At 46.9% G+C, this 26,930-nt stretch overlaps 1 protein-coding gene across 4 annotated transcripts in view; it reads left to right on the plus strand.

Moving 5' to 3' along the window:
• Positions 1–26,930, plus strand: part of RAB11FIP3 (RAB11 family interacting protein 3) — a 533,384-nt gene that overhangs the window by 194,393 nt on the left and 312,061 nt on the right. For all 4 annotated transcript variants that reach the window (XM_078663049.1, XM_078663051.1, XM_078663050.1 and 1 more), the window contains exon 2: positions 7,038–7,131. In XM_078663049.1, the coding sequence (XP_078519175.1) occupies positions 7,038–7,131 (94 nt within the window). The remainder of the gene's footprint in view (positions 1–7,037; positions 7,132–26,930) is intronic.

The raw sequence follows: 26,930 nt of genomic DNA on the forward strand, positions 1-26,930 counted from the left end.
AAAGAACCCTCCAGATGTTTTCAAGTACCTCCTAACCCTCCGCAACCAGACCAGACGGTTCAGAGAGATGGCAAAAGCAAACCTGGAGGCCAGTCAGGAGGACATGAAAAGGTGGTACGATCAGAATGCATCCTCCATCGAATTTGAACCCGGCCAACAAGTGTGGGTAATGTCTCCCACCGAACCATGCGCCCTGCAAGACAAATGGACGGGGCCCTTCAAAGTAATCGAGCGCAAGAGCCCTGTCACCTATCTCATCGATATGGAATCCTCACGAAACCCTCTCCGGGTCCTCCACGCTAATAGACTTAAACCCCACTTTGTACGCTCAGAGCTCAGCCTCTTGATGGCAACCGACAATGGAACCGAGGAGGACTCCGAACCCCTCCCTGACCTCCTACGGTCTCGGGAGAAGGACGGCTCCGTGGACGGGGTCCGACTCTCGGAGGCCCTCACCCTGGAACAGCGCCAAGGCTGCCGAGACCTCCTGCTGCAGTTCGCCACCCTGTTCTCCCTCACCCCAGGGGTCACCCCCTGGTGCTTACACGACGTGGACACTGGAGACAGTCCCCCTGTCCGCCATCGGGCCTACCGCGTACCAGATCGGGTACGGGCCTGCATCCAAGAGGAGGTGGCCAAGATGCTCACGCTCGGGGTCATCGAGCCCTCAGACAGCCCCTGGGCCAGCCCAGTGGTACTGGTCCCCAAAGCGGCCGCCCCCGGCGCCACGCCGGAGCTTCGGTTCTGCGTCGACTACCGGGGCTTGAATGCGGTCACCAGAACAGACGCACACCCCATCCCCCGAGCAGATGAACTAATCGACCGCATGGGAGCTGCCCGCTTACCTCAGCATCTTCGACCTGACAGCGGGCTACTGGCAGATCGGTCTCACACCCCGGGCCCAAGAACGATCTGCATTCTCCACTCCTGATGGCCACTATCACTTCAAGGTCATGCCATTCGGCATGAAGAATGCCCCAGCAACATTTCAGCGGCTAGTGAACCAGGTCCTGGCAGGACTCGAAGAATTCAGCGCCGCATACCTGGACGATATCGCTGTGTACAGCCGCCACTGGTCCGACCACCTCCACCACCTCCGAGAGGTGCTACAGGCCCTCCAACGAGCTGGCCTCACGATCAAGGCCAGCAAATGCCAAATTGGCCAGGGGTCCGTGACCTATCTCGGGCACCAGGTGGGAAGCGGTCTGGTGGCCCCTTTGCAACTCAAGATCGCTGCCATCCAGTCGTGGCAGCCCCCCATCACCCAGACCGAGGTCCGCGCCTTCTTGGGACTCACAGGCTACTACCGGCGGTTCGTGAGGGACTATGGCAGCATTGTAGGGCCCCTCACGGAACTCACATCCAAAAACCAACCCAAGAAGGTCAACTGGACCCCAGACTGTCAAGCGGCCTTCGAGAAGCTGAAAGCCGCCATGTGCTCCGCCCCGGTGCTCCAGGCCCCCGACTACAGTCGGGAATTTATCGTCCAAACAGATGCCTCCGACCATGGCGTTGGGGCAGTCCTTTCCCAGCTGAACCCCGAAGGACTTGACCAGCCAGTGGCTTTCATCAGCAGACGGCTCCTGGCCCGAGAACAACGCTGGAGCACCATCGAGAGGGAGGCCTTCGCCGTGGTGTGGGCCCTCAAAAAGCTCCGGCCTTATCTCTTCGGCACCCACTTCAGGGTCCAGACCGATCATCGACCCCTGCAATGGCTAATGCAGATGCGGGGGGAAAACCCGAAACTACTACGTTGGTCCATCTCCCTGCAGGGGATGGACTTCACTGTGGAACATCGACCCGGGCAAGACCACGCCAACGCAGATGGCCTGTCACGCTTTTTCCGCCTCGACGAGGAGAGTCCCCAAGAGGATGGGTGACTCTCCCCGCCTTCAGCTGGGGGGGACGCATGTTGGACAGGCCACGTGTAAGGCTTGCTCCCTCCCCGCACGACCAGGCCCGAGCCCCGCTCCTCAGGCGTTACACGCAACAACAACCCGTTTCCCGTCTCCTATAGGGCCCCTGCCCCTGAACATCTCCACATCGTGGGCCCGATTCCCCACCGGCCCTCTCGCCCGGCCGGGGCGCCATCTTGGACACGGCACCACGAGGCCGCGTGGCCTCCGATCAACCCTAACCCTGGGCCTGGCCAGGCCCCGACATCCCGGCACCACCATCCACCCAGGAGGTGAGCGGACTACTTGGCAGGTCAGTGGGAGAAAGAGGTGTCGATGGCTCTCCCCCGCCAGGTGCCGATCGCCCCCAGCTCCCCCAGGCGCTGGCTCCACCCCCCTGCTGGGTGTCTGGACTCCCTCATCCCGGACCTCCCGACCTCCCAGTGCGAGGGTCCGGACATCAAAGGGCGCCAGACCTATAACTGGCGCAGCTCCAGAGCAGGAAGGCAGTTGTATCCTGGAGTCGAGAGACGCAGTGAAGAACTCATCCTTGACGGACTACTGGCGCTGCCGTAGCCCTGCCTTGCGAACTACCGACCTGCCTGCTGGCGCTGCCGCGGCTCTCTGCACCCATCTTCATCGGGACCTGCTGGCTCCGCCGCGGACCGTCACTACCTTCAACCATCCCGGGACCTGCTGGCTCCGCCGCGGCCCGATCATCTAGAACGCCGAGCTCGAGGATTGTGAGCTAATTCATCTACAACCACATCCCCCAGAGTGGTAACGAGACTGTCCCGCTACCCCCTTACCCAACCAAGAGACTAGAATAGAGGGGACCCCGGAGTCCAGACCTCCTTGTACCACCTCACCGTACTTAAAGAATTGCTTATAAAGTAACGTTGAACCTTATGCTTGTGTGGTGTACGTCAGTGGGGGGGAAGTTATTGGTCTGTACGATTGCTGGAGACGGATCTCCCCGGAGACCTCTCCCCTTATCCTCGGCCGACCCTCCCGGTCCGTCTAACACTCCTGCATTGCATTGGGGCCTCAACTCTCCTGCTCCCCCTGCCCCAGCCACTCAAGGGGCGTGGTATTCGGCCAATACCTATGAATATCTGAGATATGAAAGATTTCGGTGTGCCCCCCCATCACGTTCTGCAGGGGGCACCATCATTTTGCTTTACACCACTGCAGTGGAATGGTATGTTGCTCCATATACTCATCCTGAGCTTTGGGAGACAGCAGGAAAAATTCATGAAAAGTTGTACGTCCTAGTCTTTTACCACTTAATGTTGGGTGTTCTGATAAAGTTTGGATAGAGAGGTGTAAATGGCGTGGTGAAAATATGTGCCATTTTAGGACATGGTACATGGGGTCACAAGTGAGGTGAATTGGTATTGCCAGATGGGAGGGATGATGAAGTTTGGTTTTAACTCGGAGATTGAACATCTGCTATGAAGATAACTGAAGGAGCATGGGCTAATGGCGGCTCTGCTGGTACCTTTACAGAGTCATTGACAACTTACCTACCTACTGAAAACCGTATGACCCTGTTATAGGTGAACGCATCTGGAATCTTAAAGGGCTAATCAATTTCCTCAAACAAGGCCAGGTTCTTATCTTACACAACATCCCATCTGACTTGCTGTCCTCTATGAGGCAAACCTTACTTGCAATGAAGTCTCTAATGTAGGGACCACTTTCACTGCTCATCATATTCTTCACATGCAAGTGCAGTTGTTTTATGGGGCTCTCCGAAAACACCTTTCTACGAAATGTATTTGTTGTTGAACTTAGAGGTTAGAGAGGCTCTTTCTTAACATTTACGCCTCCAGTGAGGGTGATAACCTACTTTTTCTTGGAGTTGCCAACAGCATTGTCCAATACGTTGATACTTGTTGATATAAGCAGTTTTAATTTCTGGGTACTCACACTGACTGATATCTATCCACTAGATGTTGTATAACCGACAACCTTTAACACCAATGAACAATCTTTATCTCCTAGATAAATAGTGAGAACAACATGGACATGTGTGGGAATACTTGTTTAACTAGTCTGTCAATGGGATGTATTGGAGATTAGACCAAATGCAAGACCAGCAAAAGATGTAGATTGGTTTGTCTTCGCTCTATCAAGGTAGAACGATTGCGGATCACTGTAATTTGTTGGTAACATATGTATGTGATAAGCCCCAACAAGCAGGTTTCTCTAGAATATGCTGCAAGACCAGTTTTTTGCTCATGATCTGAAGAATGTAACTGACAAGTATTGTGGGCTTTGTGATTGGTCAGTATTAAATATGTTGAAGGGGAAGTAATGAAAGTGTTACTGTGAGGTGTTACAGTGTGGCTCTAAATTGGGGAAGATCTCTGGTACCAGAAGCCACCTGGAAAAGTGTATATGGAAATTGAAAGCTTGGATTATTATAGGAGAAATAATACAAGGCCCATTACCAACACAACTACTGTAGGAGAAACAACAGGCAAATGGTCAAGCAAATAGCAATTAGCGATAAGTAGGCAATCACGTCACATGGCGGGAGCACATCAAGGTGCCTGCTGGCATGGCTCCTGGAAAGTGAAGATCCTCAAAAGCTCATTGAGACTATCCGGGATAGTCAGATAGTCACAGTGCCAAGAGACGTTCATATAAATGTGTGAATCATGTACTCTATACGTGAGAGATTTTTACATTCAGCCACTCAAGCCTGCGCCAATGGAATTCTGTGATTAGTTTGATTTGTGCAAACTCTATAGATTAGATTGCTGGATATCACACTGGAGAGGGACCCGTTGATCCTGTTGTTGGGATATACTGCACACATACCGAAACACTTTAGAACATTTTAGGTATTGCATTATTATTGGCCAAGCGACGGCTGGCTTGTCGATGGGCAGGGGCAGAGCTCCAAAGTTTAAGGAATGGTTACGAGATGTAATATACTGTCAAGAACAAACTGCTGTATATGCTGAAACACAACCAATTGTGCTGGCTTTGATTACTAAAGTATTTGGTGTCTTGGAACAAAGTGTTTACTTCCATCATCTTTTGTGCTCCTTCCAGCGTTTATAGCTACAGTAGAAGTTTGAACCCTTACATGTTGCTGATGACACTGTGATCTCCTGAATCCACAATTTCAATTTTTAGGTCTCACCTGCAACATCACATGTACTGTTGCTTGCGAGAGATAATGTATACAGCAAGGGCCTTGGAGCTCGCCCATTGCTTAACATTCATTGGCTTCCTTGTCTCTCTTTTTTGCTGCCTTCTTATTGGCCAGTTCCTGCTGGCTTCACTTCCTCTTCTTTCAACTAGAGCATGAATCAAGTACTGATTACTTCAGCTTGATTGCTGTCCTTCCACTGATTGCTCTGCGATTGAGGCACTACTTATATATTTTCTTCTTCCTTTTTGTCCTGGTTGAGCCTCTTGCAATTTGTACCTATGTTTTTACTAAGCCACACACACTTCAAAGAAGCCCTCATTTCTTTTGAAATGGAGGTTTGTGCTAACAGATGTTGTCTGCTTTTATTATGACAACAGATGTTATCTCCTTCCGAATGTATTTTTAACTAGACATGGATGCAATTGATTTGTATATGCGATAAAAAAAAAATTGGGTCTAAATGTCATATTCATGGGGAGATGAACTTATTTGCTCAAAATCACAGGGTGTTGTGCCAAGACCTAACTAGCATTGGCAAAGTCATAGGGTCTCCTCTTTGAGACTATCGGTCCTATCATTGCCTTTTGTTCACACTATACAGTATGGCCGGCCATTGCCAGCTTTGGCAATGATTGTTGCCACGTTTTATCTCAGTGTGGTTGCTGTGCAGTATGGCTACAAATAATAATAAAAAAGGGACTATGATGCATCCAGCACTAGTGCCCTTTTTTCTGAAAAGCACATTAGCCCTGGCTGCATCATAGCGCTTTAAAAATGAGTTTTAGCCACACTGCAAAGCATCCTTGCTGCTGTACAGTATGACTACAAAACATTGCCAAAGCCAATAGCTCTAATAGGTGAGACCTATTGACTTTGCCAATGCTTGTTAAAACAACGATCCTTGAGTTTTGAAATTTTCTTAAAATACGACTCTGCATGCATACTCTCCACAGTACTTTTATTGTTGTGGTCATGGGGCGGGTCAACTTTTTTTCCAACATATTTTACTAAACATAAGGGCAGTCTCGAGAAGAAAACCATATGTTCTAATATATATAAATATATAAAAGTAATGAAATGAATCATACTTACAGACTTGCCGGAAGCAATGTGTGTGCCTTTAAAACTATGCATTAAAAGATGTACATATAAAATGGGGCGCACAATCTAAAACTCAACCGGATCCAGTCAATATAGAAGTTATTATAGAAGTCATTAAATGCCAACCATAGTTTTCAAGTGCACTGGTGATTGATATGTGACTTCCTGTGGCGCTGTATCCTATAATATCTCTTGACTTCATGAGGCGCTGAAAACTGAATCCATTTGGAGAACTTTTAAAGTGTTTATTAACCTCTTGAGGTATAAAAAAAAATGTGAACCAGTCATGGTAAAGCATTCCTAAGTGAGCCACTTCCAAATTCTGTATATTTATAAGATCATATGTTTTTCTAGTGTGCCAGACATCTGAGCGTTCCCAGATAGCATACAATGAAGGGAAACAACTGACTGTGTCTTCCAATTTACTATTGTAGCTTTAGAATTAAATGTTCAGTGCAGGATGGTGATCCACTGATGTAAGGTCTCTGAAGATGTGTAAAGATGGTTCTGCGTCGTAGGTACTTCATTGATAGTCATAAACACTAAAATAATTATGCGCTGCCTGCATGGCCTCCAGAGCGCTCCTTTATGTATGCGTAATCTGTGCCACAGCTGTTACTTTTAATATCATATTGTGCCTTTTTGCTATTCACCCCAATATAAATTAATCCTAGCACCTGAATTTGCCTTTGATATTTATTCCTGTGTACTATGTGAACTAAAAACAATACCATTGGGTTGCAAAACATGTTTTCAATGTAGCTATGCTGTGTCACCAAGAACAGAACTGCCAAACATTCAATCTCTGTATATATTACAATTTTGTGAAGCCGCTGTTTTCATTGATAATCTGTTGTTTTGGTGTCCTCCAGGTGAAGGACTTGACCCGATACCTGGACCCTGCTGGACTTGGAGTTATTGGCTTTGAAGATTTTTATCGTGGAATATCACAGATTAGAAATGGTGGTGAGTTTATTCACTTTGAATTTTTTTATTTGATTGTGTTTTCGGAAGCGCACAACCCTTATCAGACCACTGCCTGTTTTTTATTGAGGGGCGACATCACCTGCATCTTCCATTTTTAAGACCTGCGTGGTATCGGACATTTCTGATTTGTAGTTCTTCCCACCCACCATTCCAGATGGCATCACTCTGAGCTCATTCTTGAGAACCACGTATAGTTTAATGCGTAAATTGTAGCATTCAAAGAGACTTGGGTTGAAGATTATCCCCCCGTCATATTGGTTTCTTCAGCTTACCGTGTAGGTCACATAGGTCTTACTGTAACAGGTAGGAGAAAATGTGGGGTTTGTGTGGCAAGTATCGCCACTTTATTTTAAATCCTCCAAAATCCATGGAGTAAAACATTGAGCGGCTGCTTAAAGCTTTGGTATTCACCAAATTGCACCCTAGGCATCCAAAGTATAATTTTCTGGGGCAAATTACAGACCTGCCAACTTGTGAAATTTTGTGACCGTGTGAGCAAAAAGGGCTGGGCCTCGAAGGTGGCAGGGTTTAGTGCTGAGCACAACTTGAGGCAATCTTAAAGTCACCGTCTCCACCAAAAACAAAGTTTTTGAGGCTGTTGCCGATCTCCTGAGGAGGATTCGTACCTCGTATTGGACATCGATTGAACACAACCTCCAACCAATTAGCTGGAAAGATGCTCTCTGCAAGGTTTCTAGCTAATTGTGAGCACACTGTGATATCGGCTCTTCACCTTGTGACAGTGTGATTGGTGGGATCACCTGTTAAAAGTGGTGAACACAAACCCTCAAACTTGCAGTTGGGTTGCCACCCCGAAAATGCTTTCTTTCCTCCTGTCAAGGGCAAGAATAAATATATTTTGTGGGGTTGGGGGAGGTGATGGAACAACCCAAAATTGATAAGGTATCTGGGAACTTTTTACTCCCTGGGAAAAATGATTATCCCTGTTACTAAAAAAGTATTAATTGTGCAAATGCACATTTGCTTCTCGTTTCTGCACGTTGAAATATACACCTGTTACATTTCTGTAAGTAGACTTTTGTGAATTGGACTGCAGATCTGTAAGTAGGTGCCATAATGGCAATACTGAAAAAATAAGACTGCAAAGTGGAAGGGAGGTGTTTTCTGTACCCTAACACTTTGCCACAGTAGTGTGCAAGCTATAGTTGATGCTCCCCAGTCTGGGGATAATCTTTTTGGGTCTCGCTGGTAATGCATCCGAAGGATGCATGTGTCCAGCTGGAGACGTATAGTTATCAGTCTGGGGGGAAGGAGGGACAAGAAAGTGGTACGAGCTTTTTTCCTGGATTTGTGTGCGCGAACGCGCACGTTCCGTCCTGCGCCGCACCGTGCACTTCCCTCCCATCAGCCTAACGCGCATGCATGCACACAGACACACACACGCGCGCACACGCACTTACGCAGACACGCAGGCACCCAGACAGGCAACCCCCTCCCCCCCCCCCACAGTCACACACGCATACACACAGACTCCAAGACACATACACACACGCACGCTCACACACATACACAGCCCGCCACCGCACGCGCGCGCACACACACATGCCCCTCGCAGCCCAGCAAGAAGGCGAAGCCCCACTCACCGGCTTCCTTGGTGCAGAGGCTCTCACCGGCAGCAGGACTCTTCCTCCCTTCTTCGGCACCGGGGCGCAGGGTAGGCTCCTGCCTGCTCCGGTGCTCCAAACAATTGCAGGTCTTCTGTGGGAGGCGGGGTAGGCTCCTGCCCTCCTACTTCCTGTTGTCCCGCCCGGCCTGCCTGACTTCCTGGTCGCAGGCCGGCGGTGAAGCAACATGTGACTAACTCTGCCCCAACCCTGTTGACTTACCTGATATACAACCAAATCTACCCCAGTATTGCATATTTTATGACCCCTGCTCCAGGCCTCCGGTCAGTATATTGGAAGGACGCTACATGTTCTTTGCAAGACCAGTCCATCTCTGGACTGGGCTCAAACTTGACAAGGCAAGATAAAAGTCTCTGTATGTGACGAGTATGGTGGACACCAAATAGTTAATTTATTTTGCAAGCTAGTTATTGGAATATTTCTTGTAGTTGAAAAAGTTATTGTTTAAGGGGACTGGTTAACTTTTGCCCTGTGCCTCGAGGTGTCCAGACGCTGGCCTGTAAGGACTTCTCCTGCTTTGCCCGAGGGTGAGATGAGGTGGCGGAGGCTGTGATGGTGACACAGCGCTCCGGATCACAAGTGAGAGCTAGGAGCTGCCCCAGTGTGAGTATGACTGAGCTGCGGTCACTGGGAACAACCTGCGTTATTGTGTGAGGGCACCGAGCGTCAGGTGACAAGGGGGAGACATCTGCACTGGGGAGACGGGGCACCAAGGTTAATTCGGACAGACTGACTCGCACCCGGGAAGAACAAAGCTTGCAGGCGCTGGGAGAGTCTGTTGTGGAGAGTTGGCAGAGAGGTGCAACTGTGGATCCCACTCTGTGGTACCGACGGTTCCTGGCCTGAAGGTCACAGAGCGCCTGCCCACTAAAGGCGCCTGCAGCTCCTGGACGGGAGTGCGGGCTGGCACTAGCGCCCCCTGTCGCCTGAGGCCTGCTGCCCCTGGGCGAGGGTGGAGGGGTTGGTCTGCACGGGGTGGTGATGGTGGCGACGGTAGGTTGGCAGAGGTCCCCGTCACTAGGGGGCATGCTGCTCCTGCACGGGTGTGGTTGGAGAGGAGTTGGTAGAATTCACTCAAGCCAGAGGCCCGCTGCCCCTCCACAGGGGCAGTGGCTGGATATGGGCTGCGGGTGAGGTCACTGTTATTAGGGGCTTGCTGCTCCTGGACGGATATGTGGGCTGGGGGCTGATAGACCCCCCCCCCCCCCCCCCCCCCGGTCACGCGAGGCCTGCTGCTCCTCCTGGACGGGGGTGGTGCAGGGGGCTGGCAGCGTTCCCTGTCGCTAGGGGGCAGCTTCTCATGCACGGGTGTGGTTGGAGAGGGGTTGGCAGCGTTCACTCTAGCTAGAGGCCTGCTGCCCCTCCACGGGGGCAGTGGCGGCATAGGGGCTTCGGGTGAGGTCCCCGTCACTAGCACGCTGCTGCCTCTGGAGAGCACCGTTCACAGACACGACAAGACGGGCCTGAGGCTGCAGACACCAGACACACGGTGCAGACACCGATCCCCTCCAGGTCACCGGGGCAGGCACCTTCGTAACTAGGGTGGGGGAAGGGAGGAGGGGATGGGTCCCTGGGGACATGCTTCTTCATGAGGCCTTCGGCCTGCTCCTTGGGAGATCAGAGCTGCAGCCACGGAGAAGAGGCTGCTTGTACCAGCAGTGCTGCTGAGACCATGCTCAGGGGGAGTGTGCTGGCTATGCAAGTCACCTGACTTAAGTCCCTTATTCTGCCTTTCATGCCAGGGGTGTTGTTATTCATATTGAAGCACGTGCAGAGGCACGGGACCCAGGGTGGAGAGGAACCGCAGCTGGTTTCATATTTCCAGCGCCCAGGACGGCCCAGCCAGGCGACTTTGGGAGGATTTTGGTTTCACCTCTTTAGATTCCACACCCCCAGCGAGACAGCAGCTGTGAGCCTTCACATACACCTGCATGCGGTCGTTTCTTGACTTTAAAATCAACAATTCAATAAAAAAGCCGACTAAATAGGTTGGTGCACTGTAGTATCATCTGCGAATCCTGATTTGTTCCTGGCTGGTGCCCACTCCTAACCCCTACAATCATCCTTACCTCCCTTTAACTCCACCCACTCCGAACCCTAAAATCCTCCTTAACTTCCTTTAACTCTTCCCACTCCGAACCCTAAAATCATCCTTAACTCCCTTTAACTCTTCCCACTCCGAACCCTAAAATCATCCTTATCTCCCTTTAACTCTTCCCACTCCGAACCCTAAAATCATCCTAACCTCCCATACCTTTACTGGCCCCTCAACACTCAAGTCACATTACCTCTACCCACCCGTGACCTTTCAAGTAACCCATACCCCCTACGGTAGCTATGAAAGAGCTGGGAGGCCTACTGATAACCAAGCGCTATACAAAAACATCTGAATAGAATAGGACCTCCCTGTACCCTACCCACCACTTAACTCTCGACTCACCCTCTCCTCCCTTTACTTCCACCCACCCCTCAGCCCTCAAGTTGCCCTCACCTCCCTTTAACTCTACCCACACCCTAACGCTCAAGTTGCCCATACCTCTCTTTACTTCTACCCACTCCTGAACCCTCAAGTCGCCCTCAGCTCCCTTTAACTCTACCCACACCCTAACGCTCAATTTGCCCATACCTCTCTTTACTTCTACCCACTCCTAAGCCCTCAAGTTGCCCTGACCTCCCTTTAACTCTACCCACACCCTAACGCTCAAGTTGCCCATACCTCTTTACTTCTACCCACTCCTAAGCCCTCAAGTTGCCCTCACCTCCCTTTAACTCTACCCACACCCTAACCCTCAAGTCGCCCTCAGCTCCCTTTACCTCTACCCACACCTGAATCCTAAAATCACCTTTGTCTCTGCCCACGCCCGAACAGTAAAATCAGCCTCACCCCCCTTTACGCCAACCCACCCCTGAACTTTCAAGACACCTTCACCTCCCTTCACCTCTACCCAGCCCATAACCCTTGAGTCACCCTCTGCTCCCTTTGCTTCTACCCACCCCTGAGCTCTTAAATCGCCCTCACCCCCATTTACCTCTATCCACCTCCAAACCTCGAAATGGGACAGGGGAGGTGCACGCGCTTTCCGTCTCGGATCTCGGATTTGACCTCGTGAGCGCGCATGTGTGCGAGCGCGACTCTGCCATGCGCTTTGGAAAACGAAACATAAGAGCCGCGCGACGTGAGCTGTCTACGGTAGAAGCTCACGCGCACGGCTCTTAGGTTTCGTTTTGACTTTTTATCTGACCACTTAAAGCCCTGCTGTCTGTGCTTCTGTTCAGCGCCTTGACCCTACGCGACATGTATATGGCCAAAGAAAATGTGGTCACGCCAGAAAGAGAGGAACCGCGCGAGCTACGGAGGCAGCCTGCCGTGCCTCTCTACACCGGGCCCGTGCTGCGTTTTCAATACTGGTGAGAGCTGATGGCGGCTGGGCATGGGTGGGTAGCTGACAAGAATGCATGCATACAGGCTGCCATAATCTTAAATTATCCGTGCTACGCGAAATCAATAGAGTAGAGAGCGACTTTTCACGACATTCAGCACCCGACACACTCAGTCCTCATTTAAGACGACCTGTGCTACGCGAAACCAGAGAGTTGTGAGAGACTTTTAACTACATTCTGCGCCTGTCACACTTAATCCTCATTGCCGTTTTTGCAGGCACATGTTCACACATGGCAAATGCTAGCTACCGCTCCCTATTTTGGAACAATACTTTGTCTTGGCTGGTGGTCGTTTTTATTTTTTTATAGATTTTTTTTTTTTAATAGATTTAATCATATACTTACAGTAAACATCAGCGAACAAATAAAAGCCCAAAGACTGCTCTACAGAGTCTATTTCGTGAGCTAAGAGCATTGACCACAAACCAGTAGACGACTTACTCAGTGTCTTCTACATAGAGACAACTCATTGCCATTGTTATTTGTAATATCAATACATCTAAGTCATGTAAATACAAAACATATTGCATTACAAATGCTATAGGTATCACATTTGCGAAAGTTATAACTATTGGCATTGTAAATGACAAAGCTATTAATTTAGCTATTTAAAAAAAAAAAAAACATAAATAAAAACTTTGCCATTTACAATACCAATAGCTCAAACTTTCCTAATGCGAGACCTATTGCATTGCAAATGCTTGTTTTGGTTAGTCGTTAGTTTGGTTTCTTGATAGGTATGATCCATCTGGATCATACTGCAGACATATTCTTTTTATGCTGCCAGGCGACTCTTTTGCCACTAATGCTGATGCAGCTATGCCATTTTTGCTGGGCACCATACGTTTCTGTGGGATGGTTGTTGCCTGATAAAGCTATATGGCCAATTTGTTGCTGATTTTTTGCTTTCAGACAGGCAAGCTATCTCCCTTGTTTGAAAACCAGGCATATATTGACAATGGCCAAGGAGAATAGCTAAAATGTCTCAAGGACTACCTGGATATAGCTTATTTCTAAACGGAAATACTGTGCAGTTTGAAATTTAAAACACTGGTTAGTACAGAAGGCCAGTTTAATCATGATTTGGTCTCAGATGGCTAGCCAATGTAATACTTTGTGGGTACCAAACATAAACATATCAGTAAGTCTATCAAATGCTAGGCAGTGCCATCTCCTTCCACTTTTAGCTAGTAAAGGTATTTAGTTATACAATCAGCAAAGAGACTGGTTTAGAAATCTGCTTTTACATTGACTGTGGTGTCCATAATAATGGCTTTATTAGTCCTGGAGGGGAGAGGGAGGTGACACACTACAGATTTCAGTGGACAGAGCTGGGTGTTTCTTATCCTTTTTCTTGGGCAGTGGGGTCTGCACCCTGGGATCACCACTGGATTACCATTGGTCCCCTTCTGAAAGAGCACACTTGCAGTCCTCTCGTACAACATTGAGTTCAGTGACTCTTCTCATGTAGACTGGTTTGTTGTCCTTGTTCTCATTGGTGAGAAGTTTAAGTCTCTCTTGCATACATCAAAAAGCAGCAGCCGACCTGCTAAGCTACACTTGAAGTAGTAGCGCAGCGACCATTAACACCTTGAATGCTATGGGGATTTTTCTCCTGTGCTGGAACTCCATGAACCCCATTATTCATGACGAGCTGGGCTCGTCATCAGCGTAGCAGGAGGCTACTGCATGACGAGCCCAGCTCATGAGCGTGGAAGGGGTTAAGTTAATCACAGCAAGCCTTACTGTGCACTCCTTGAATAAAGAAAGGTCGTAGTGAGGGTTGATTGTTGCGCAAACAAACCCCTGAATTGTGGAATGGCCTCTCCTCCTCCTTTATACTAAGAAAAAATGGCCCTTTCTTCAGGAAAGCTCTCAGATCCATCCCTGTGGTTTAATTAATAAAAACGGCTTGCTTTCTCTTGGTTAGTCATCACTTGAATTTTTTACTTAGCTCTGTTTTAATTCAGCACCAACAGGCCACCTAGGGCGTGTACATTATGTTCTATAAGTTTGTATATCAAATCCTCCTCAGCTGGTTATGTACCGCCAGAGGGTATTGCCAATCCCAATTTTTCCACAAAATAGTAGTTTACTGTTTTAGACCAAGAATTGAAAAGGACTCTAAGGCCTTGGAATTGAGATCCAATTTTAAGAGCAAATGGAAACAAATGTTCCTCCTAAAGTTTATGGCGAGCCTCAAACTGAATTTCTAGATCATGCTTGTCTAAAATGAGGGTATTTCTGGGAGTCTCTCCTCTGTGTTTCCGACAAGGACATTCTTGGGGTAAAGATTTTCTGTTGTTTGAGCATACCCTCTTTATATAAGCATTGCATGATTAAAGCCATTGATGACAAACGATAGACCAGTTTCTTGTCTGACAGTCCACTGTCACAGTCGCTGGTTACATGATGTCCTCATTCAAAAAAAATATGTCTATCATCTTAAGCTCATTATAGCCTGGGAATATACATTTTAGGCTTAATTGGTGAGAGCGCTTGCCTTCTGCTAGGTTAGTTGCAGCCTCTTATCTTTTGGTTATACAGGCTAGATCGGTTTGCTTATTCATTTCCCAGGAGCTCAGGAACAACACATAGTAATATTGGAAGATGGCCTATAGGTAGCATAGCAGAGGCTACTGTTTTCTTAAGACCGTACAGGCGTGGGAGTGTACAATTTGTTCACTTTGCTTTTCTGATGTTGACCTGGTCTAGTTGTACAGTATCCAGACAAGCTGTCAGTACCATCTTCATTTTGTTCTTCGCCAGGGGCTTCTCAACCATCAGATGGAAATTGAGCCATTACACAGCATGGTCCATTCTTGCTTGACAGTTTCCTTTTCTCTAAAATAGTTAACTTTATTGATCTGTAGAGTCTTGGTCTTATTTCTCAAGAAGGTTAGAGTAGGCTCCTTCTTCCTACCATCTCTGAAATTAGTCTAGAGGAATAAGCCTCTGGCCATTTTAATGCCTTTTGTTCCAGTACAGATGTCATGCTAGCAGTCAGTAAGTTTGTCAAACTTTATATGGCTGGAACTGTCATGGAAAGTATAGGGAGAGAAGGAAGCAAATTGGAGGTTTCAGTCCAATGTCTTTTTCAAACCTTTAGTTCACTCCCATAATAGATGGGTCACTCCTGCTTGAGAGAATGCACGTTAACATTGAGTCACTGTAATTGGTACTGTTCGTCCTATCTCTGCTCTTGATGACTATCCGTGCCTTCAGTGCCTGAGGACTGAGCACCACTGACCTGATTGCATGCTTTCCTTTTCTACAGGGCTTTGTTAGACTTGAATTTATGGTAGGCTCGGCACTCTCATTTTCGATATGGAAGCAAAAATGACCTCGGATATATAGAGAGAGCAGTCATTTTTTCTCGCAGGCTCATAACTGGGTGATCTGTTGTTCTAACCAATTTGTCATGGCTAAACTTTAAAAGCCTCTCTGGTCACGGCATCCTCTGTTCCAATTCCACTTGAGGAAACTTTGAGGTGCATTCCATGCCTCTGTCCAGTACGGATTCCCTCCTGATAAAACTCAGAGGTGCATTGCACGAGGATCACCAGATCTCGATTGAAGGTGTGTGCGAAGGGAATTCATTTATCATGGCTTTTAGTGTGGTGGAATTGTGACTTGGCTGTCCTGTTGTTAAGAGCAGCGGTCTGCCTGCTTAATGTCACAATTGCTGCCAAAGTGTTGAATGTTGAGTAATTGCACTGGGACAAGTTCTGAATTATCTGCAAGATCTTAGTGCTTGGGTTTCGTCGCAAGGTGATACATGCACAATCGCATTCTGGCTTAGTTAGTAATGGGACCGAAAATGTACCTGAGGTGCATTTTGCCAAATTAATCCACCTTCAAAGCTAGACTGGTAGCAGTTGGCACAGAGGTTGGACACACACAAATCAGAAGAGCCCTCAACACAATGGAGATGGACAGCCTCACAATTGCTACTGTTCATGCAGTTGTATATCGGCTCAATAGCAGGAAGACAGCCGACCAGTCCTACTGTAAGAATTCAATAGGAGTCTTATTCAAATCCGTTCTCTCTTTATTTGACCATCTTAAAGATGGTCATAAAATAACAACAAATCTACATTCAGTATACAATTTATTATATATAAATAAATCAGAATTAGTAAAAAAAAGTTGAAAAACATGATTACAAGGTAAAATAGTAATAAAAAGTGAACTAAGACCAAGAGCTCATTTCCATATATATGACAATGATCATGTCTAGTTAAAACCTTAATGAATTTTTATAACAAATGGCAGCTTAAAAAACTACCAACTCTCTGACTTACTTCCTTCGATGCATAATGACTTCTAATAAATTAGTGCTACTCTACATCTTTTAATCTGCATACTTTCTAAACCTGGGACTAAAAAACCTTGACAGATGCTTATAGTATGTGCAAAAAAATAGAAAATGTAGCAAGATTTGAAATGAAGTTTCATCACAAGGGCAACAGCAGGTACTAGCAACATCATATTGTCCCAAGAGGAAGCAAAGTTTCCATATGATGGAACATATACAAAACCTTGTGAGTAACATCTTTTCCCAGGGTGATGTTACACGTTCCAAGTAGGGCTCCACCCCAAGAGTAGTTTAAATCATAGCATAGGCTTTCGACTGAGATAATTCCCTTTCCCTTATCTGCCCGGAATCTGTTGTGGAGCCAGTGTTTGTCCTCCCACCTAAGGTGCCATGGGTTAAAAAATATAGGTGGCCTTCCTAATTTCAAAGAAACAATCGCCTATAATGCAACCATGGGTTCGTAGGACCCAGGGCACGTGCCAGACAATCCTCAATGAATTCCCTCTTAAAAGAGGCCTGTGTATCATTGTACAATTTTAAAAGAAGAAAAGGAAGACTTGATTCCAAGAATTGTATAAGTTGTTTATTAATCTAACAGCCCACGACATAGGAGATGCATAAAGCACTGGTTACCTCAGCAGCCAACATCAGAATGCTGCCTGCCAGATTCCTTTAGAATGACCAGAACACGCCTCATTCCAAATACAAATAATAACATTAAAGAAACAGTGAACCACAAGAGAACTTAATAAATTATAACCTAATTCTAAATACTGTACAATGAACTATACTTAACAGGACCGCAGTGGACTCTTTGCCGCTCTAGACCGCCTAGAACGTCTTGTGAACCTTTCAAGAACCTTTCACACTTTGATAGTGCATACTGCAACTTTATTCAGGACCTGTAGATCCTCCGCCTAGAGAAAGCCTCAGGCCTGCAAGCTGGGGCGGGCAAACCCATGTTGGCTATTCACTTTCTGTATACCTTAGTTCACCGCTTGGAACCAGCACCTTGTTCAAGTATTAATACAATTGCTCTACTCCTTTCGAACAACTGGATTTATGGATCCCTATACATTGCAAGCTAAGAAAATACATATTCACTGGATGTTTCCTATAACTCTAAATGATGTATGCCTTGATGGGTAAAGTGTTTTCCCATTTCTGAGGATAATCGAGCACCCTAAATTAGCCTATCAACCAAGGACTTGCGAGACCTGGGACTTCAAACCTTTCTTCATCTGCATACTGTACAATACTACAGCCTGATCATTAATCTAGATCGAACACGAAAGCAGCAAAGGCGCCAATTTAACATGGTCATTATCTTAGTCCAAGCCAAGTTCTTCATGGGTCAAAAAGTGAGGGATGCTTGCGGGGATGCCCCAAATCCATCTGAGTGTCCTATTTTCCTCAACCTAGAAGCTTTTAGTATTGGTACCGCCCCAACCCCCTGCATCATACGTGAGTGCAGGAGTACACTTCCTTTTATAGATCTCCAAAAGAGGGGTAATAGGCTTTTCCCCAATTATAAAGGAGAGACAGAAGGTGCAGCTAGCTGCCTGTAAAAAGCATGCTCTCCTGCTTGACAGACAAAACGCCTGGGTAAAGCTGTGATCAAATGTTACACCCAAAAAAGGCAAAATTGTTTACCCTCTTTAACTGCTTGCCCTTGATCGAGAGACCGCTTTTTTTCATATTCCTTGGTCCACATGCCATAATAAAAATTTTGGACCTAGGGGGCTCCAAGTTCAAGTTCTCCGTAAATTCCCAAAAAAACATCTGGTAAGATCTTAAGCCCACCCAACGTTTTGGCTAGTGGAACTGCGTCATCAGCATGAAACTGAGCAGGCAGCGGCCTGTTCCAAACAACGAGCAAATACTTCCTGCATGTAAAAGGGCGATATCTAGACCATTAATATATAACAAAAATATAATAGAGGCCAAGACACAGCCCTGCCAGACTCCTCTATTTAGTTTAAAGGAGTCAGTACATTCCCTCTGTCCCAAAATCTTGAAGAGGTAGAAAGATCAAAGTGAAGAGCCTGTAAAAAATGTGTTTTTAAAATACATGAATCCCTCCTTGACCCCCAAAGATGTCAGAATGGACCAGAGCTTTGATCTCTTCACACTATCGGAGGCAATTGAAAGATCCATAAAAACATGGTAAGTAGAGCAAGGTGAACGCAGCTTGGCCACTTTATATTTACTGATTAAAAGGTGTACATTAAGGCTTTGCTCTAATGTCTACAGCCCTGTGTGGAAACCATACTGTATTTTAACCAAGATTTTACAATCGGAAGTCCAATCTAGCAGCCTTTCGAGGATGATTCGACCCACGATTTTTACAGAGGAATCCAACAGGGAAATTGTATGATAACTTGGCCGTTTTAGTCAATAGTAAGAGTTCCCATTGGCACAAAGTGCCATTTAATTGTGAGCATTCATAGAACTCACACCATATCTCTATATTGGAATTCATAAAGGATGGGCTAATCCTTCCATCTAAGGAAGAGTTACCTGAGGATTTGGGTGAGGAGAAAAAAGGGATATGGATTCTTCTCCCTAAGCCTTGATGTGGGTTCTCCATAAGAGACTCTCCTTTGAAAGAGCATGTTGTTTTCTCTTCAAGGACACGCGCACTAAAACAAGTGTGAGTCAGGTTGTTTGAAATGAGTGTTTGGGATGGCTGTTTTTCTAGGCTACAGCTTAGGACTGTTTTTCGGTGCTCTTCCTTTAATTTAGGAGCATTCATGGTGCCATAGGCAGTGATTCAAAGTAGAAGCGGGGTACCTGTCTCCTCTGTCTCTTTCCCTTCACTCAACGTCTTATTTTTTTAGAGAGGAGACCTGAGTGCTTCTGAACCTCACAAATGCAACCAAAAACATCCCCTACTAACTGGCTGTGAAGCTCAACGTTAAAGGGACATCTTGAACATTATGTCAACATGGTTCTCAAACCCCACTGAAGCATCACCAAACAAGGGTGCGTTCTCAACTCAGTATGGTTGGGGATGCAGGAGTGTGTCTAGAGAGATGGAGATTTTTCATTTCAGTGGCTGTTCCCTTTATATAGAATTCAAATTCCCAGTACTTTTCGTTCCCAAGTATTTTGCTATTCTGGAATCCCATCACTACTCCTACTTTGAAGCAAGGCACGGTTTGGCAATTAAATAAAGTGCCTCTGGTCCAAGTCCCTTTACCTATTCTGATTAAGCCAACTAACTACTCCGGTATAAAATATCTCGCAAACTGCGTGCGGTATGTTCCTACGGCAGATGTTTTGTTTATAGCAGATGGGAGTTCAAAGTAGGTCTCTTTTGATGGAGAGCTTCTCTTTGATTTGCCACTGAGGCAAATGCACTTCGTTTAATCTATCTAACTCGTATGACCTTTATTTTGGGTAGGAGGATTTGTATGAGGATAAACTGCTCCTCGTAGAGAGTTTTATCTTCAGAAACACAATCCAGTGGGTGAGACTGTAGTTCTCAAAGTTCAAGATATTGGATATTATAGTTAGCCCAGACCGATGGGCCCTTTTCAACTTTGCGGTACAAAAGGGTTCTTTAGCCCACTCTGCCACCCCAGTTCAGACATGGCCATATGCAAATCAGTCTGGCCCGGTGCCTCATGGGAACAGTCCAGCCCGTACTGCCAAGCCATGCCTTCCCTGGACCGCATTCAAGCTTCCTAGGACCGGTTTTTGGCATTTCAGCAGTCATCAGCTTGGCTTGCTTGAATCCAGTGGCAAAGTGAGCAAGGGACTCACGTCTGAGCATACCCTGCCAACTTATGGTGAACAAAGCGGTACAAAAGGGGGTGGTGATGGACGGAGCATCTGAACCAATCAAACACTCACACCCAGTCAATAGATCTGGGTTTAATCCATCACCGTTCTTTAGCCCACTCTGCCACCCCATTTCAGACATGGCCATATGCAAATCAGTCTGACCCTATGCCCCATGGGAACAGTCCACCCAGAACTGCAAAGCCCTGCCTTCCCTGGACCGGATTCAAGTTTCCTAGGACCGGTTTCTGGCATTTCAGCCGTCATCATCCAGGCTTGCTTGAATCCAGTGGCAAAGTGAGCAAGGGACTCACGTCTGAGCATACCCTGCCAATTTATGGCGAACAAAGCGGTACAAAAGGGGGTGGTGATGGACGGAGCATCTGAACCCATCAAACACTCACACCCAGTCAACAGATCTGGGTTTGATCCATCACCGTTCTTTAGCCCACTCTGCCACCCCAGTTCAGACATGGCCATATGCATATCAGTCTGACCCCTGTGCCTCATGGGAACAGTCCAGCTTTGGCAAGAAGTTAGCTGGCAACACATTGACACTTCCGTGCTGAAAGCCTGCAGGTCCACTCATAGTATAGGCCTGTGGACTCTTCCCCTACTAAGTCTATCCAGTTGGAAGTATAAAGATGAAGTCCATTTGGTGTCTGGGAAAGTAAGTGAAGTCAACATAGAGACACAGTAACACCAGTCGAGCCATCCACCTTTGGTACTTGTACACAGATGGTTTTAGGCGATTCAGCCATAGAATACATGCGCATATTAACAAGACGTTGCCAGAACACATCATGTTTTATGTGCCAAAGGGCTGGAAGCAACTCTATGTAGCTGTAACTCACCTTATCTGGATAGTTCGTGAGTCATGCCATGACATATTTAGAATGGCCACTTCTATTCCTGTTTGTCCGTCTGTAAGCCACAGTTTCATCCCTTTAACACTACCCTAGGGCGAGCTGAGACCCATAAAGGTCAAGCAGAGGGAACATCTATTTGCAATTACAGATTTGGCAGAACGCCACAAAACCAAATTGCATATCAGTCGTCAGCTTAATTTAATTGCTCCATTTGTTATCCCAGCCAACAGCACGTTCCCAAAGAGTTCTGAAGTTAATTTACAGAAGATAATGCCATAGCAAAGCGGCGTCTGCTACATCACACGTTTTAAACCCCTGCGATAGCTCCTGTGCTTGGAAAGTCGCCAGATTTTATGCGCCCATTAAAAAGCTTCATTAATTGGAGGAACCTAAAGATCCAGAAAAGGTGAAATAAGTCCAGTGAAGTGTTTTTATACCTTGTGACCCACAGCCTGTAGGACAGTACAGGCTTCCAAATCTGTGATTCTATGCCCCTGTACCAGGTGATTGAAGGTTCAGGGACATGTGTACCCTGATAAAACCTTGGGAAGGTTGCTGAAACGGTTATGCCACATTTCGGCTAAAATATTGGTTAACATGCTGCTTGGGCATTTGTTGGGGATAACTATTCCTGATGCGAATTTCGAAAGCTGAGAGCGATCCCCTTCTTTGGCAGCTCCATCCAGTTAAAGCCAAACGGCTTTCAGTTTTTTCTTTTTATATTTTTTTTTATTTCAAGTTTTTCTTTGTTTTTGGTATTTAAAAACATGTAAACATTTGCGCTCTAACCTGACACGAATCACATCACAGTATTTTATAAAGCATTCAAGACCCAACCTTATCCATAGAATGAATTCAATAAACAAAGTCATAAACTCTCCATATATTACATCGTTTGCCCTTTCAAAACAGTACTACAAATCTCCACTCTAAATCGATATATAAGCGTTAATCCTTCAGTGATGAACAGTGGGCTTATTCAGGATCATCTTTTCTTTGAGTGACCGATTCATCTGTTGTAGACCAACCATCTCCTGCTTGCAGCAACCTCCATTTTCAAGACTTCTATACATTTTATTGCCCTTGGCTGTCTTTTTATGCTCTGCTCTTTCCCAGATAACGATCTCGCATAGATAATTAGAATATTGCAGCCAAAAATATGTTCACTATTGTTCCCTTATGAAAGGGAATGCATATTCTCTCCTATGATGGCCTGTTGTTTAATTATAATGTCATGCAGTCTGTCTTTCTTGTGCTGCCTGGTATTCCATCTTTGAGAGACACTGGCGGGCTGCGATGCTGTAATTTTTTATTTCTTAAAAAAAAAAAAATGTATTGAGTTTTGAAACAAAACAAATACAGAACAGAAAAAATCAGATCACATGATCAAGTACCACATATGATTAAATACATAGGGGTCAAAAGTTGCGCAGGCCAAAAGGACTAACACAGTATGCAGCGACAACATTTCAGCCTACCTCCAGATGCGTATGACGACGCTCCCTCGAGACGAGTGAAGAAATCCCTTCTCTCTGGGGCTCTAACTAAAGGACCGTAAACAAAGCTGGTAGCAGCACAACAACCCAAGCCAGTCTCTCGCATAAGAGAGAACACCTTACCATGGTCTTGGACTGCCGGCCACCTCCCCCCTTGAACACTGACCGAATTACCCAATTCAACCAGTCAACACATGGGGGTCTTTGGAAGTCAAGGGGGGGTACGGGGCCCCCCCCCTGGCCGTATTTATTAAAATATAAAAACAAATCAAAAATTTTAATCAAATAAACATTTCTGATCATTATTAAAATGCACACTTTTCAGAATATTAGATTGACATCCGTTTCGACATGGTATGATGGGCTAACCTTAACAAATAGCTAATACAGCGTGTCTCCTAACGTAATCTAATCATCCTGAAAATTAAACTGCATTCTAATATTTCCAATACTTTTTAATAACTTTTTAATAACTTTAATAAAGGCCTACGGCAAGGTCGCCAACCGGTGTCAGATCCTTTTACAGCTGCGCTCTCGCGTTGAAGATGCGCATGCGCAACCCAGGGCACGTTACACCCACGTGCGCTCCCCGAACTCCATTTAACCATAACAGGAGGGCCCAGACACTCGCGCACCTTAATGACGTCATAGTGTTGTGAGGGGTGGCTACCAGCCTGAGGAAAGCGTAGACTCCCTCCCCCGCACCCTTTAAATTAATGGAGACCATCTCCTGCCCCTGAAGTTCTGAGAGAGACCAAATGGCCCCTCCCGCGGGCGGCCCCTTTCGTGAATGGGTCCGCCCCCCCCGTAAGGACCTTAAAATGCTGCTCACCGATTAATGACCTTACCGCCAGACACACATAATAAATACGACAATGCTATTCTAAAAGGAAAAAAGGCCTAAGGATAAAATTGTTAACACACAGCAAAGCATAACATCTACATATATAATTACTCCTGTAAGCGGGAAAAAAGGGGCCTAAGGAAAGAATTGGTTAAAATCACGGCACTGCACCAACGTTTAAATTCTGTACTTCCTTCCAGTACACAGGAAATTCCAGGCCTACTGGATCAAGTCCCCCTTACATCTATGTTCCGGCACATTGACAAAACCTGATACTCACCATTTGCCAAGCCCCAAGGTCTGCTAAATAAGGGATGGAGGGTGGGGAAAATTAAACGGCCCCACGGTGGGGCGAAGAGCGAGCCCGGGGAGCGCGGGCACAAAGAGGCCGCTTCCCGCGCTCCCCAGGCTCTTAACCCCTTCGCCGCCGCGACCCCGCCCCCTCGCCCCGGAAGCACACCAGTACTTCCGGGGCGAGGGGGCGAGGAACGCGGCCCCGAAGGGGACGGGTTGTGGGAGGGGCCGGGCCCCGCCATGCTTGCGTGGGGGCCTATTGGCCCCCCCCTTGTATCATGGTCTTGGACTGCCGGCCACCTCCCCCCTTGAACACTGACCGAATTACCCAATTCAACCAGTCAACACATGGGGGTCTTTGGAAGTCAAGGGGGGGTACGGGCCCCCCCCCCTGGCCGTATTTATTAAAATATAAAAACAAATCAAAAATTTTAATCAAATAAACATTTCTGATCATTATTAAAATGCACACTTTTCAGAATATTAGATTGACATCCGTTTCGACATGGTATGATGGGCTAACCTTAACAAATAGCTAATACAGCGTGTCTCCTAACGTAATCTAATCATCCTGAAAATTAAACTGCATTCTAATATTTCCAATACTTTTTAATAACTTTTTAATAACTTTAATAAAGGCCTACGGCAAGGTCGCCAACCGGTGTCAGATCCTTTTACAGCTGCGCTCTCGCGTTGAAGATGCGCATGCGCAACCCAGGGCACGTTACACCCACGTGCGCTCCCCGAACTCCATTTAACCATAACAGGAGGGCCCAGACACTCGCGCACCTTAATGACGTCATAGTGTTGTGAGGGGTGGCTACCAGCCTGAGGAAAGCGTAGACTCCCTCCCCCGCACCCTTTAAATTAATGGAGACCATCTCCTGCCCCTGAAGTTCTGAGAGAGACCAAATGGCCCCTCCCGCGGGCGGCCCCTTTCGTGAATGGGTCCGCCCCCCCCGTAAGGACCTTAAAATGCTGCTCACCGATTAATGACCTTACCGCCACAGGCCAGGTAGTTAACCGACTATCTGGCCCCCCCCCAAACCGCCTACACTGAAAGGTCATAACTTCCTAATCCAAAAACCCTCTACCCCTGCTATTTAATTCCCTATCCCTAGGGCATCCCCGACTGTCTACCGGAACCCCCACCCTGTGAGTTATCAACCGACTGTTAGTCTACTTGTTCCTGCGATGACCCCCTGTGGGATATTCTGCGCTTAATGTGTATGACATAGTTTCTCAAACCAAGTGTTGATCCTCTTTATCGAGTGATTCTTCACCGAGTGACTCCTTGCACTCGCCTAGCCCCCCCACCCCTCTTACGTTCAGCCTGGGGGAAACCGAGCCCCCCCTATGGTGCCGTCTGTGTCCTATCACCGTTACCCCATGTCCTAACATGACTGAGGGTGTGGGGGGCACGCCTCTCGAGGCTCCCTGCAGATGCTATGACCGGGGGAAACCTGGTACTACATTCTACCCTTCCCACTGGTATACTGTACAGTCTGCTAACCATCCACACCCAGCCATTACGCCTGGAAAGTGTTAAGTGCATGATACTACTTTTACCATGGAAGTCCCCACTTCCTGAACCGGGGAAACGAGGCGCTGCATAGGCCTATCCTTCCTGGGGTTGCCGAGGCTAGGACTGCATACCCTTGTGTACTGTCCCATCTCTACCGTTGTCACTTACCAATTGGTGATCTATGCATATCTGACACTGGTGGCCCTGCGTGCACAGGCGCCGTTACTGAAGGTATACATTTTCCTGTGCGGCAAATACTGCAATTTTTTGTGAAGCCACATCCTGCTACGTTACTGCCGCCAGCCCCATATAAGGGCTTACACACCGAAACAATCAACTCTGTGTTGGCACCTCCTGCTTTTTTTAATCGCTCGACCATCACACTTGCGTTGTTGTTTGCCATCCTCTACCTGACGTCAGCATCCCTTGGGCTGTCCACCTGTAGCAGCTTTGTGATGCGGAGCACTCCAGATATCCACCATGGACCCGGCCATACATAAATGGAAAAGATAAACACAAACCATTAGTGTTTCTGGCGATAACTGCAGTACATGTGCTAGTCTTACATTGCCATCCCTTGCCACGTTTGAGATACGATTAGCGTCAGATGCCTACTCCTAAACACTTCCGACTAAGTGTTGAGCATAGCCTCAGTTTGTGTCCCCTGTAGTGTGACTGTATCAGTGTTATGAAGAGTACCCTGAAAAAATGGCCTTCATTAACAAATACTACCCAGTGTGTAGTGTATTGCCACAAAGCATGGAGTCCCCAGTGCATACCATAACGCCCTCATGACTCCTTAACGATGATTAGGATAACAGTTAAAAAGGGACAGTCCGTTTGTATTGGCACCCACCCAATCACAACTTGATGAGAAATAGGTGTTCTAAGTATCGAACCCCTTGCGCCTGACTGTTGGCTTGGATCGTGGCTGACAGTGGTAACGCGTAATACAACTAAGGGGCAACCATAACCTATAAGTATTATTCTCATGATCCCCGACTGAGCATCATTTCCCTAACAAGTTGCAAGTAGCAGGTGGCCCCCCCGTTGCCACCCATGATTGTCCAATCAATTGATAGTACACCGCCACCTATTGTAAATCATGATGCAACATTAATTTCAACAGATCAGGGTTTAATGTGTTACCGTTCATCAACCCATTCTGCCTCCCCCAGTTCAGCCCTGTTCATATGCAAATCTGTCTGACCCTTCTGCCCATTGAAGAGCACCAGCAGTATCAGAGATGGGACTTAGGCATTGTTACGACCAACTCGAGGCCTACCACCTAGGCAAGTACGCACGTAAGTGTACTTGAATCAGCCAGCCCACAGGTGACCCTGAACTAGTATTGTCAATAATACTGATAGATATATTGATTACGTAGACCCCACTGCCATGTTATCGTTATAAGTAGCCTTAGCTTGGTCTGTGGGAGCACTGAGATCCCTCCTGTTGCACCAGACAGGAGCTATTATTTTATGAAGAGTGTGGACGTTCTGATGCAATAATAAATTCCCGCACCCAGAAAGAAATATTGTGGGGTGGCGGGGTCAGTA

This window comes from Lissotriton helveticus, chromosome 10 (genome assembly GCF_964261635.1).
Source record: "Lissotriton helveticus chromosome 10, aLisHel1.1, whole genome shotgun sequence".
Lineage (NCBI taxonomy): Eukaryota > Metazoa > Chordata > Amphibia > Caudata > Salamandridae > Lissotriton > Lissotriton helveticus.